We start from the raw sequence: 14,842 nt of genomic DNA, 5'->3' as shown, positions 1-14,842 counted from the left end.
GCCCTAGCTCATTTTGCGGCACTACACTGCGGTCGACGCCTGCGTCATTCCAGTCTTCCCTTGGAATAGACCTTAGAGACAATTTCCCCCTATGGGATGAATAAAGGTAATTTTTTTTTTTAATGTTCTAAAATTATTTTTAAATGAATGACGATGGATTAAAGTTTGTTTGTTTGATTTTAATGGTTTTACGGCGCTTGCAACACAATAAGGTCATATCGGCGCCAGTAAAAAGGAAGAAAATGGGATAGTAAAAAGTTCTAGAATTACAATTAAAGCGACCAAGAAAAGGTAAGACAAAGGGGAATTGGTTCAAATAAGAAACAGGTGTAGATTCCAAGAGCACCTAGTTTGAGATCATTAAAAGTCTCATCCAGACACAAGCACAGGTCCCCACTAAGAGGAATACACTCAAATGTAAAACAAATCATATAATATATAAAGAAAACATAATACAGTACGTAACTGAGAGATGATTTAAAAGGAAAAAAATATCATCTCCCAAAACTAACTATAAATTTGACTGTTTCCCTCTCAGCCAAGGCATCTGGCCAGGATCAGGACAAAACCAAGTAATCTCATCCCAAGACAAGGACATAAAGCAAGTTGGAAAACAGATATAGGGGGATAGAAGACGCAGTAAGTACCTCCCTGCCCACTAAGGGAGATGTATTAAAGTTAGTGACGACTAGCATTATTTTGGCTAAAAATTAAGATACATGACATTTGACAGCTTTCCTCTCAGTTAAGGATCCCCAGCAGAACCAGGACAAAACCTAGTTATCTCAATCCAATACAAGGACAGAGAGCAACAGAGAAAGGGAAATAAGATATTATCGGGGGGGGGGGGGGGGGGTAGAATACACTGCAAAAGTGACCTATCCACCCAATCTTGGAGGTCAGAAAACTCCACCCAGAAATATATTTTGTTTGTTTTTAAGGGTTTTACGGCGCTAGCAACACATTAAGGTCATATCAGCGCCAGTAAAAAGGAAGAGAATGGGTTAGCCAAAAGTTCTAGATATAAATTAAAGCACCCAAGAAAATGTAAGACAAAGGGGAATTGGTTCAAAAGAGGAATACACTCAAATGTTTACAAATCATAAGTTAAAAATTTTAAAAAAGTAACAGGACATAAAAGAGAGATGATTTACTGGTTAAACAAAAACATCATCTCCCAAAACTATAACTATAAATTTGACTGTTTCCCTCCCAGCCAAGAACTCCGGATAGGTTCAGGACAAAACCAAGTACTGTAATCTCATTCTAAGACAAAGACAGAAACCAATTGGAAAACAGATACAGGGAGATAGAAGAGACAGCAGGTAGCTCCCTGCCCACTATGGGAGGTCGAGAACCCCACCCAGTAAGAGGAACACACTCAAATGTTTACAAATCATAATATATATGTAAAACAAAACAATAATACATTGCATAACCGAGAGATGATTTACAAAATAAAAAATATCATCTCCGAAAACTATAACTTTATAACTACACATTTGACTGTTTTCCTCCTAGCCAGGGTATCCGACCAGGGCCATGACAAAACTAAGTCATCTCATTCCAAAACAAAGACAGAAAGCAAGTTGGAAAACAGATAAGGAATATGGGGATAGAAGACACAGAAAGTGCCTCCCTGTCCACTATTGTTTGTTTTTGTTTTTAAGGGTTTTACGGCGCTTGCAACACATTTAGGTTATATCAGCGCCAGTAAAAAGGAAAAAATGGGATAGTAAAAAGTTCTAGAATTACAATTAAAGCACCCAAGAAGAAGTAAGACAAAGGGGAACTGGGAACAAATAGGGATCAGATGTAGATTCCAAGAGCATACCACCAATGCACTTAGTTTGAAATCACCTACAAGTCTCATCCAGACACTAGCACAAAATCCAACAAAGAGGAACACACTCAAATGCTTACATTATACATTCAAAATAAAAATAATAATACATAACAGAGAGATGATTTACAAGGAAAAAAAAATATCATCTCCCAAAACAATAACTATGCATTTGACTGTTTCCCTCCCAGAGCCAGGACAAAACCAAGTAATCTCATTCCAAGACAAAGACAGAAAGCATGTTGGAAAACAGATATAAGGGGATAGAAGACACAGTATGTACATCCCTGCCCGCTATGGGAGGTCAGGATCCCCACCCAGCCTGCCCACTATGGGAGGTCAGGAACCCCATCCAGAATATTTTGTTACAACAGAAACCCGTGTTATTAGAGATAAAGGAAATCAGAACTCTTTATTTGCCCACATATAGTCTTTATATTATCAATTGTCAATAATTTATAAATAAAACAGCACAAAGTTATTGCATGAATACTTTTCAACAAGGTAACAAAATAATTACAATGTAAATAATAAAAATGCATAGATATTTATCTCTCTGACCATCAAAATGATAACAACAACAATAATATAATCAAAATAGCAACATTGAAGATAAGTGTAGTGGGGGTGGTAGTAGTAGTAGTAGTAGTAGTAGTAGTAGTAGTAGTAGTAGTAGTAGTAGTAGTAGTAGTAGTAGTAGTAGTAGTAGTAGTAGTAGTAGTGAACTAGTAGTAGTAGTAGTAGTAGTAGTAGTAGTAGTAGTATAGTAGTAGTAGTAGTAGTAGTAGTAGTAGTAGTAGTAGTAGTATAGTAGTAGTAGTAGTAGTAGTAAAAGTAGTAGTAGTAGAAATAATAATAATAATAATAATAATAATAATAAAATAATAATAATAATAATAATAATAATAATAATAATAATAATAATAATAATAATAATAATAATAATAATAATAATAAATAATAATAATAATAATAATAATAATAATAATAATAATAATAATAAATTAAAAAATAATAACAATAATGTAGAATATTGTCTCATGATAGAAATCAAGAAACGATTAGGAACATTTTTAGCACAGACAAAGAAATTTACAAATTTTGATTTAAGGAAATTTACAAAATTTCACTTAGGTCCATTTAACACCAAGGAAAGAAAAAGATGGGATCTTCAACAGTAATCCTTCAGGGCCACAGTCCATTCAGCCGCAGTTTGTACTGGTTTCTATAGCGGACAAAAACAATTGATTACTACCCTTTGGATAGGTCACTAGTAATTTCGGCCATATCTAACAGACACAGCTATCCAATCACAGCTGGGTGAACAGGGAGGGGGAGGGGGTGAAAAAAAATCTGGACTTCACCAACGATTGATCGAGCTCAGTCCCTTTGCGCGTGAAGAAAATTCTCCACCAACTGAGTCATCCAGACATTAGATCTCGAAAGATTTGGAATAATTCAAGCTGAAACAAAGTCCAAGAGTGATGAAGTAGAAGAAAAAGAATTGAAGAAGAAAAGTTTTCATTACATATCTAAATCTTTTTTTCCCCCTTCAAAATTTTATTAATTTTTTTTCTTTTTAAATCAATCACAGTGTACAAAAAAAAATTTTTTTTAATTAAAAAAATGTAAGTCTGATTCCATGACTAGAGTACAAATTGTAGATTTTAAAAAATCACAATGGAAAGGTGAATATGAAGAAAAAATAATTGACAGTTGCTTGAATGACACAAGGGGAAAAGATAATACCCATGATTCATTCTTGTACGGTGACACAAGATGCATTATCAAATGTGACCAGATATGCTTACATGTAAATTAAAATTCGTCGTTTTTAGAAGATAAAAATTGTGGTCGCTATATTTAAATTGGCAGATCAACAATTTGCCCTCACAATGAATGATAAGAGAACACATCAAAGTCCTTCAAATTACGCCCTCTGACACATCCGGTTTCCTTTTCAATAAGTTTTAATGACTTAGAAACGGTTATGAACTTCTGAAAATGGGGTCAAAATTTTGTGAATCTACGAATTTTTCGTAGTACTAGGCAGGTCTGTGTGGCCCATAATTGTGTACAGGTGTCAGACCTGCATATATGTACACATCGGTCAAAAACTATGCAACCGTTAAAAATATATTTAAGAAGACCAAGGCAAATGCATCAATAAACTGATAAGCTATCTATAAAATTCAACAATTTAAAACAAAAACAAAAACACGAGAGAGAGAGATAGAGAGAGGGAGGGAGAGAGAGAGGGAGAGAGAGAGAGAGAGAGAGAGAGAAGAGAGAGAGAGAGAAAGAAGAGAGAGAGAGAGAAGATAGAAGAGAGAGAGAGAGAGAGAGAGATAGATAGATAGATAGATAGATAGAGAGAGAGAGAGAGAGAGAGAGAGAGAGAGAGAGAGAGAGAAAGAGAGAGAGCTTTTAGACTACACAATATTTCAATATTTTCTCAATGTTCCTACTATTATAATCAGAAATAAAATTTAAAGAATTAATATAAGAGATTTATTATTATTAGCGGTAGTCAAATTCAAAATCCATAAAGGGCTTTATCCGGGAATAAAGTTTATTACAAAAATGAATTAACATTTATATAAATCTTAAATAATGTGCCATAAGGTCGTTATCGTGAGAATCACCAAAAACGTTCTTAATCCTCTTCAGGCCTCGAAGCACATAGGGCATCCACCAGACATCTCCATTTTTTGCAATCGGCTACTTTTGCAGTGGCTGTATTCCAGGGCAGAAGGGTTTTGAGCCCGAAATGTTCTGTGTCTTTTTTTAAGCTGTTATATTCATTTTTGTCTATTTGTAATGGCTTTGTAAAGTGTAAAAAACAAAAACAAAAAAAACTGTGGACAAAGTATCAACCTTTTTTTTAAAAAATCTCTGAGAAGCTATTTCTGCTATACATCTGGTGCTAGTCTGTCCGTGTTTGGTTTATCTTTATTATTCATTATTTATCCCAGATAAACTGATGAAAACAAATATCTTCCTTAATTTTTTTTTTCTCCAAAAACTCAGTATTGGGATAATTTGTGGCGATTCTAAACAAAAACGACCTTTTGCCACAGGTTTTAATTTCAAACACGTAAATTAGATTGAATTTAGCACAAGACCAATTACCTCGATACATTGACAAAACCAAATGACAACTTGAAAACAAATGCTTTCACTTTCATAAATAAGTAAATCTATTTTGAAGGAATAAAACAATTCATTTTTTAAAAATGTAAAAATAAATAGATTTATATCATAAAAACATCTACCATTTGAGACTAGAATAGCACTTTGAGCACATTTATCGATAGATTTAAAATATCCTTTATATCTGAGAATACAAAATTATCAAACAACTAAATTAACAACCAAATTTGGAAAAGACCATAAATTCTTCAATCAACAAAAAATAAATGACTAAATTTTGTACAAAACCAAATATTAATATGATTACCTAACATGAATTGACTCGTATTTAACGCAGGGCTGCCAATTCAGTAGCCAACAACTTAATGAACTTTCACCGAACACATAGACCAACGCCTTTCTGAATGCTGAACTCCAGTAAAATGACATTATGCGCTTACTTTTTTCCCCCGTTTAGCAGGTGATTGGAAAATATACTGAGGGTTTAAAACATACTGAATTCTGTAAATATACGGAAAATTAGCAACCTTGTGAAAGAGAGGAAAAGAATTCTCCCTGAAATTTGAAAAAAAAAAAATCTTGCTGTGGGCTGTCACATCCACCTTTAAATTTCTTAATCTTGCTAAATGCCTTGAATCAAAAAAATAAAGTTTGAACCACAAACCAAAATAATAGCCATAGTCACCAAATAATCATCCATTTATGAATGTAACCAATCATAAAGCAAAATGCGCTGAGCTGAAACACTCTCGTATTTCATCATAACTAGTAACCGAATCCACACATCTGTGCTGATGGAGACAAAAAATGAAAAAGGAGGGAATTTTTAATGATTGCCATTTTTACTGCACTAATCCCCATTTCTAGAGCAATTGAAATGATAAACTATCATTGATACTTTGGCTAACAATAACAAAGTGGTAAACTCCATCTTTTTGTTTCATCACACATCAAGTCTCTTACTGCCAGCATATTTGAATGGGGGAAATTCCTCCCCTGACTCCAAAATCACGGATTTCCGCAAGAATTTCTAATGCTGATTGATGAAATGAGAAGTAAAACTGTATTTTTCTGTAAACGTATTCCCACACACGGAACAGCACCATGGGTTATCCGGAGCGTGCAAACCGATATGCATCACATACATGGCACGCTGGTAAAACAGAATGTCACAATGTTCACACAAAAAGCCAGATGGTGTTTGGGTTGAACGACTCTGACCGATTAAACTGCTGCTGGATATAATTCTGTCTGCACCGCTTTGATCATCACTGACGCGTGTGTCATCATCCGATAAAGAAAAAGAATGATTTAAAGAATTCTCTCTCTCCCTTCTGCTCATTGTTTGAATCTTATCATTATTGTTGAGTGATATGTTTCGTAGATGACCGGTCTCCCTGGAATCGAAAACTGAATGATGATGAGGGTGAGACTGTGTGTCATTTTCTTTTTTGATGACTTGACTAGACCAATCTGTAGGAATGTTGTTATTCACTGTGGAACCTAGATACTTTTCCCTTCTGTTTAAATGCCATGAAAAGTTTGGATGAGCACTGTTAAAGACAATTTCTCCTTCTTCTCGACCTGGAAGATATTTTGGCAAAGCAGTTGGGCTGGCTGAATCTTTACGGCTGTCATAAGTTTTTATGAAAGCAGAAGATGATGTTGAAAATGATATTGGCAAATTGTCATCAGGAGAATCTAACTCTCCTCCTGGAATTGAATTATGCCTGTCTATACTCCTCTCCGATGAATGAGAAGTCAAGACTAAACTATTAGAAGCCTCTTCTTTGATTCTTTTTACTGTGGGAAACCCTTGAGATGATGAAGAAGGCTGGAGCCCTGAAAAGTCTTTATCCTCAGAGGACGAGCGTTTCAAATTTAATGACTCTGCAAAATGTTCTTTCGTTCCATCCCCAAAACCACCCAACTCCTTTGAGCCAGATGGACTTTGAGGCAAAACAGGCTTCAGCATGGGAGACTCTACCATCATTCCGTGGACAGTGTGTAAATGTTTTTTTAAGTCTTGCTTTCGCTTGGCTGCGTACTCACATGCTGTGCAAGCCCAAGGCCTGTAGTCTGAATGCACAGCTTGGTGATTCATCAAACTATTGGCATACGCGGTTTTAAAATCACAAAGATGACACATATATACTTTATTAACCTCTTCCTCCGCAGCAGCACAGGCAGCCAGTCTCATATCTTTGATAAGAGATGTGTTCTCTCCTAACTTTGAACTTGGGTCAAGGGTCGAGAGCGCATCCAAATGATTCATATCGATGTTTCCTGTTTTTAAATTTGGTGAAGAAACATCCACTTCATCGTTCAACTCATCATTATAACCACTGGTCAAGCGTGCTGATTTTTCCCTCTTGCTACGTCTAGGATGAGGGTTGTCGAATGTGACCAGGCCTTCTCTGGAGTCCCTCTCTTCTGCTTCTTCCTCCATTTTCACAGTCCTGAAAGTAAACAATAAAAAATGTATAAAATGGTGTGATAAATATAATTTCACCTTTGGTGAAAGATCCATAATAAATATTTCGAGAGACCAACACCAGGATAATTGATCAATAGGGAAAAAAAAAATTATGTTAAAAAAAAATTCCATCTGACATATTCGAACTCGATCTTCTATTCTTCATATAAAAAAACCCCTAAGTTTAGAGGCTTGTAGTCTAAATGCTGGGATCTATTTTTTAGCAAAAACTGATCTTCCTATCCAAAGGAGAGAGAGATAAGGGGACATTCCAGCTAATAAAACCATGGTTGTGGGTTTCCTAGACACATCTCAGTTACCATGGCAACATTTGAGTAGAGTAAAATCATCATAACTTTGGAACCATTTTTCTACAACCAAAGTAAGGTAACGTATCAAATGCATTTTAAAAACCCCAACTATTTATCTGTAAAAATTAATTATTTATTTATAACACTTTTGATGAAAAAAAATAAAAATCCCACTCTCTAATGTAATCCACCAATAGCTTAATATATTTTGGAATGTTTTTGAATAAATGAAGTGCAACTCCATTCTGTAACTCTAAATATATAATAAATTGTTGGTTTATAACGTTGTTATAAATCCGCCTGTTCTCAAGACAGAAAAAAATTGCTAAATTAGCCTCAGGTGAAAAACCTCACCGATACCTGATGTACGGAGGAAAATATGACAAAATGTAACTGTTGCACTTGGAAGCAACATCATGAGAGAGAGAGAGAGAGAGAGAGAGAGAGAGAGAGAGAGAGAGAGAGAGAGAGAGAGAGAGAGAGAGAGAGAGAGAGATAGAGATTTCGTTTGAGTTCAAAGTGAATGTGATGACCTACTATTGGTAAGTAGAGAAAGGTGAAAATATTTTTTTTAAAACTGACTGAGACATAAGAATTTAGATTTGTGTGTGTGTCTGAGAGAGAGAGAGAGAGAGAGAGAGAGAGAGAGAGAGAGAGAGAGAGAGAGAGAGAGAGAGAGAGAGAGAGAGAGAGAGAGAGAGATAGAGATTTCGTTTTTTAGTTCAAAGTGAATGTGATGACCTATTATTGGTAAGTAGAGAAAGGTGAAAATATTTTTTTTTAAACTGACTGAGACATAAGAATTGAGATTTGTGTGTGTGTCTGAGAGAGAGAGAGAGAGAGAGAGAGAGAGAGAGAGAGAGAGAGAGAGAGAGAGAAAGTTTGATAACAACAAGAAATGAAGTGAGTAGGAAAGTGCCAGAAGACAACAGAGAATAGAAATTTTGTGATGCTGATGGGGGCTCAAACCCGCGACCTCACTGGTACGACAACTCGGCCTGGCCAGGGAGAGCATGACTCTACCGTATGAGCTATCCACAATCCCAATAAAGATCGCCTTAAACCCTAGTCTTTTATTAGAGACTTCTCTCCCTGAAAAAGTTTGAGCTCAATATGAATGCGAAAATATTTTTTAAAAAAAATAATCCAGGCAAAAGTACTGTCGATTGTCCACTTTGATTAGTTTTGTTTTTTGCGCACGTGTGTTTGTGAGTAAGGGGGAGAGAGATAGAGAGAGAGAGAGAGAGAGAGAGAGAGAGAGAGAGAGAGAGAGAGAGAGAGAGAGAGAGAGAGAGAGAGAGATCACAGGTATAGTGATGATCTATTATTGGTAAGTACAGGAAAATAATTTTAAAAAGAAAAAAAGTTGTCTCCATTGGGATCTGAACGCAGAACTTTCCAATCCAGAGTCAAACTGAACCCACAAAACGCGTACAAGTAGGTACAGCAATTTCTGTCACCACTTTCTATGGGTTGTGGCTGTGGGTCATAATTTGACTCCCACTGCTGCTGCTCACTAAACTGCCTATTATTTAAAGGTATATTGCTATTACTATGTAACTATGTATCATTATTTGCGTATGAATTATTCATTTTTGCTTTTGAAAAAAATATCTCGTCAATTTCCAGGCGCAACTACCATTTGGATTAGAAGATGGGCACCAGTACTAGTACTAGTACTGCCGCTGGCCACTAATCTGTCGGCTACTACTTTACACACCTACATACTTTACCCATCCACTAACTATTCAATTATATATTAGATATAATAAATTTTATTTATTATTTGTATAATTGCCTCTGAACTTGCTTGATGGATTTAATTAGATGAATTGATGAATACAGCAGGTATTATTACTATCACACTACACGCTTATCATTATTATTACAACAGAAAGAGCACATTAGTTCAAGTAGAAAACCAACAACTACCATTGAAAACAGTGTATGATATGACATGACAAGATAAGGGGTAGAGATAAGATCTAAAGATCACATTCATATGACCTGATCTGTGTCAAGATTAAGATGTCTGATTTTCAAACTGAACGATCCAAACAGAAAGACTTTCAGTGACAAAGCTAATCGAATCGGAGCTACTGCAACTATCTACGTACAGAAACTTACGATCCTTTTCTTCCCTAACAATTAAGTGCTAGTGGAGCAGTGTCCTGTTATTTATTAGACATTATTGGAGTCCGTGGTAAATGATCTTTGTTATGAATTTGTAGTAATATTTTTACAGTTATGTCCCTTGCTATCTTACTTTCTTTTCTAAATTTGTCCAATCATTTCTCAATTCATCATTTAGTCCGAAAAAAATTCTAACAACACGTATTTCTTCCGGGAGGTGGTATTGTACTTGAACCGGGAATTAGTATTGATCAGGGAGAATACCAATATCATGTTTTTTTTTCTTTTGTAAAGTAGGTATGAGATCCCTGTTCCAAAAAAGATTGTGAAATCATGCCGACAAGTTATTATCACTTGAATGCGTTTCGTGATAAACAGAAAAAAACGTATGTTCCAAAATGTAACATAATATGTAGTCAGTAGTCGTACGGGAAAAAGTATTTAACGTGTACAACTATGTCTGCATCGTAAAGATAACTGTTGTTTGTAGTTCTAGCATTAATAATTGGAGCCATGTTACCAATTAGACATTTTAAAAGCCAAGACTTTTAAAAGACAGCACATTATAATATTATATTTAATTTATTTAATTAGGAAAGGGAGTTACTGTAAAGAGAATGATGTGTGTGTGTGTGTGTGTGTGTGTGTGTGTGTGTGTGTGTGTTTGTCAAATCTAAGAAAAAAAAACGTAAAGAGAAAGATCTATAATATGTGGAAACTTTCGAAGAATCCCTAAAATTAAACATGAATAATGAAATTGTTGCTGCTTGAAGCTCGAAGGAAAAACATAACGATAAATATTGAATTGTAATTGTAAGTTGTGGACGTTTCGGGTTTTCCTTTTATAACAAAACAATAAATCATTTATTCACCTTAACAACGCCACTATCATAATTACGTTATCTCATTCGACTGAAGTGTTTCATTCATCCAGTTTTGTTGATAAAGGGGAAACCCGAAACGTCCACATTATCTGTCTTCGTCTAATAAATTGAAGCTTACAATTCAATATTTATCGCTATCGTTATTCTTTTCAAAATTTAAACAAGAAACTAAACACCTTACCACATAACCGAAAACCCCATTGAGAGATACGCCACAAACAATTCGAACTGCTTCAAAATCCCACAGACAAGAACACAAAACTACAGAAATTCTTTCTTCATTAGAACTATCTCGGAGTGGAATGGGCTGGATGAACTGGTCATCATGGCACCACACCTAAACGATTTCAAGGCCCGACTGACATGGGCCCGCGCCCAATGAGGACGCCGCTGAAATACAACCAGACCATTGGTTTCTTCAGCGCCAACCATACAGATACAGAACACCTTGTCAATGTATTCTTGGAAAAGTTTACCGCCTACTCTAACGTTTGTGACCAATGGGAACATTTTACCAGCAACATCAAATCTATCCGAAATGATTTTGTCCCCTCAAAAATTACAACTTCAAAAACTCACCAATCATGGATGAACACATAAATCAAGGTACTTGTTAAAAAGAAAAACGAATGTTTCCGGAGGCCACAATCAATTTTAAAAACAAAACAAAAACAACTCTGAATCGGCAAAAGACGACTTCAAAAAGATATATCAAAGGGGAAACTCAAAGTAAAGAGAATGTCGTAGAGCTCACAGGAATTATGTTAACGAAATGATGAATAATGAGAGCAACAGCAATTTAAAAATAGATAAATAAATTTAAAAAAAAAACAGCTCTGATCGTAAATAAAAATCCAGACAAAAGTGGAATCGATACACTCAAAGACAACAACGGAACATTTTGATCCGACCCAAAAATTAAGGCTAATACATTATATATTGAATGACCAGTTTGCTTCAGTTTTTTTTTCCCGATCCAACGATCAAAAAAAAATATTTCATCAATGACCAAGAAATGACCAAGGATCCCTGACCAACATGTAACATGTAGAACGAGAACTGACGCCTGTAAGGCGATATTACAATTTTTTCCGACAAAAACAACGCTGTTGACAGTCAGGTACTCATTTTACACCTGAATATAGTGAGAGAATGTGAATAAAGAGTCTTTTCCAAGGACTCATCTATGCTCCGAGCGAGGACATGCCTATAATGAATGGAGGACATCAGAGTATCAGAGAGAGAGAGAGAGAGAGAGAGAGAGAGAGAGAGAGAGAGAGAGAGAGGTGTTGCAAAGCTTCTAAATGAAATTAAGGGCCATAAAGAAACCGGTCCTGATGATACACCAGGACAATTAACGAAAGAATGCTTAGACGAACTCGCACTGATGTTGACACACATTTCCAGAGTTCACTTATCCAAGAGAAAGTACATGACAATTGGGGAAAAAAAAGGAAAAAATACAACAATTTACAAAAAAGGAGAAAAAACTAAAGCAGAGAATTATAGACCAGTATCTAATACATCATCATCATTGCCTTTTTCACCCTGGGTCAGAGTATAGGCCACAGACAAACAGTTTACATCATCATCATCATCATCATTGCCTTTTTCACCCTGGGTCAGAGTAAAGGCCACAGACAAACAGTTTACATCATCATCATCATCATCATCATTGCCTTTTTCACCCTGGGTCAGAGTATTGGCCACAGACAAACAGTTTCCATCCCTCACTTTCTTGAGCTAACTGTTTTTATCTCGTTCCATGTCTTATCACTTCTCTGTATATCAGATTCTTTAATTCTTCTCCATGTTCCCCGAGGCCTTCCCCCTGATCGTGTCTACCTTGAGGGTTCCAGTCCAATACTTTCTTTGTTATAATGGAGTCATTCTTTCTAAGGGTCTGTCCAATCCACCTCTATCGTCTCCTTTCTATTCTCTCTCCCACTGGTTTCTATTGTGTTCTTTTCCATACTTCTTCGTTCTTAATTCTGTCCATCAATTTTAATCCTAGTAGCTTACGCATGCAACTATTTACTAAAATCTATATCTTTCTTATACATACATGCGATGTATTCCAAGTTTCACATCCATCCAGTAGGACTAACTTCACGTTTGAGTTGAAACGTCTTAGCTTTAGTCGAAGTCATGCAACCACCATTGAGTACAGACGATACAAGTTATTTTTCATTATATTTTATTTGTTTTCCACGTTAATTTGTGTATTGCTGACGAAGGGTTTGTACCCGAAACGTCCATTGTCTGTTTTGTTCCCATATGAAGCCTCTCCATTTTCACTCTTTCGTTAGTATTTTACGATCACCGGCTTCAGGCAGCCCCTACCGTTTTCAGCTTTAGTCGAAGGGAGATATCGTTCTCCGAACTCTGTTCAAAGATGTGAATGCAGCCTTTGTCTTTCCTATCCGTGCTTTCACCTATGCTTCCGTGCTTCCATCTTTGTAATTATACTCCCGAGAGAGCAGAAAGAGTCTATATTATCTTCAAGTTCCTGATCTTTTACTTTGGTCTGCTCCCTGTGACGTGTACCTATCCTTAAGATCTTTGACTTTGCAGGGTGAATTCTCAAACCAATGGATCCCGCGCGGCTGTTTAGAATTGTGATTATTGCTTGCATAATCAAATCTGGTCATGGGTATGAGACAGAAGAGCCAGATCATCCCACTTCCCATCTCTGTCACAACTTGAGAACTTTTAAATGCTTCTTCATACATGGTGCAAACGTTCCACGACGCAATTCGAAGCTGCTTGTATGGCGAAGACGTCATCGGGTCAGCAGAGTCCTTTCGGCTGTGTCTGTTGTCCTTCATCGATTCTGTCGTTGCAGAAACTCTTCGGTCGCCCAAGCTAAAAAATATATAATTTTTTGATCCAAATTTTTTTTAAAATCGTAAGAATACAAAACAGGGCAGTGACATTTATAAATAAAAACAACAAAGATTCAAAAAAAAAAAAAAAACCCAACAAAACACAAAACTGATTTAGTTCTTGAACCGCTACAACAGAGAAGACAGCATGATATTGTGACAATATTTTGCAAAGGCCTAAACGATGAAATGAAATTATCCCTCGGTGGTATTCAACAAAATAAGAAGAACCCATCCAAGTTTATGCCCCCCACCCCCTTCTACTCAAGAGTGGATGCCCACTTGTACTCGTTCATAACATCGACATTGAGAGAGAGAGAGAGAGAGAGAGAGAGAGAGAGAGAGAGAGAGAGAGAGAGAGAGAGAGAGAGAGAGAGAGAGAGAGAGAGAGGGTGGGCCTGAAGTGGATATGATGAACTCAAGGGTGCTGCAGCCTTTTAAATTGTAAGAAAACGATATACACGAATTATGAAACAAAAAGAATAAAATCATTACGAGTAAAAAAAAAATAAATTATTAAGTATAATTTATTATGTGTTAATGCTAATTTGGCATTTTAAAAAATATATCTTTTAAAAAATTGGCATTCTTTGCATAAACTGACTGACAAACTTCCAACTTGGATCCTTTTCATGAGCCTTGAAGTTTCAATGTTTACTCGGCTCGGCTTACTTGAGACAAGTAGTTAATTTAGGGTTCTCCACGTAAGTGTGTGTATTTTTTCTTTTGTTATATTATTCCCTCCATCACTTCTGTGTCTTTTTACTCGAGTTTTTAGCCATTCTAGATACGCGCAGTCTTATTCTTTTACTTTCCGTCGTAAAAGCTTTGGCTTCGGAATTCGGAAGGTGGAAACTCAACCGAACTTGAACATTGAGAAGTGAAGAATAGAAAGGAACGTTCAATATGGTTGGAATTTCTTGGTCTCTAAATTCCCAACGCAAACCAATTTGATTTTGCAAATGAATGATTAGAGATAAAATTAATCCTGACATAGTATAATTTCAGGCCAGTTTATTTTGACCTCACTATACTAGACGGTCCACGGTCTACTTTATTAACATATTATTATTATTTATTTACATTTACATTGTCATTAATTTTGATTTTGATACTCACACTCATACAATCCACCAAACAGCTGCCAACTTCCACTC

At 35.9% G+C, this 14,842-nt stretch overlaps 2 protein-coding genes across 4 annotated transcripts in view; one reads left to right on the top strand and one right to left on the bottom strand.

The window, feature by feature from the left end:
- Positions 1 to 3,410: 3,410 nt before the first annotated feature.
- Positions 3,411 to 10,039, bottom strand: LOC144978888 (uncharacterized). Of its 2 annotated transcripts, none has more exons than XM_078925478.1 (2): positions 9,911 to 10,039; positions 3,411 to 7,455 (listed from the first exon to the last, which is right to left on the bottom strand). In XM_078925478.1, the coding sequence occupies exon 2, from the start codon at positions 7,443 to 7,445 to the stop codon at positions 6,027 to 6,029; it is 1,419 nt and encodes a 472-aa protein (XP_078781604.1). In that variant the 5' UTR covers positions 7,446 to 7,455; positions 9,911 to 10,039; the 3' UTR covers positions 3,411 to 6,026. The 2 variants fall into 2 exon arrangements, with proteins under 2 accessions (XP_078781604.1, XP_078781603.1); XM_078925477.1 differs by having other exon boundaries at positions 9,901 to 10,032.
- Positions 10,040 to 14,303: 4,264 nt separating this feature from the next.
- LOC144978887 (nucleobindin-2-like) overlaps positions 14,304 to 14,842 on the top strand; it is a 32,432-nt gene continuing 31,893 nt past the window's right edge. For both annotated transcript variants that reach the window (XM_078925476.1, XM_078925475.1), the window contains exon 1: positions 14,304 to 14,389. The gene's annotated coding sequence lies outside the window, so the exon portion shown is untranslated. The remainder of the gene's footprint in view (positions 14,390 to 14,842) is intronic.

The sequence above is a fragment of the Berghia stephanieae genome, chromosome 8 (genome assembly GCF_034508935.2).
Source record: "Berghia stephanieae isolate SIO BIC M18660-M18661 chromosome 8, UCSD_Bste_1.3, whole genome shotgun sequence".
Classification (NCBI taxonomy): Eukaryota; Metazoa; Mollusca; class Gastropoda; order Nudibranchia; family Aeolidiidae; genus Berghia; species Berghia stephanieae.
Note: the sequence above shows the minus strand (reverse complement) of the source record. Positions and strands in the feature narration are given on the sequence as shown.

Excerpts from the sequence above, each read along its gene's own strand:
- LOC144978888 (XM_078925478.1), bottom strand. The coding sequence starts at position 7,445 with ATGGAGGAAGAAGCAGAAGAGAGGGACTCCAGAGAAGGCCTGGTCACA.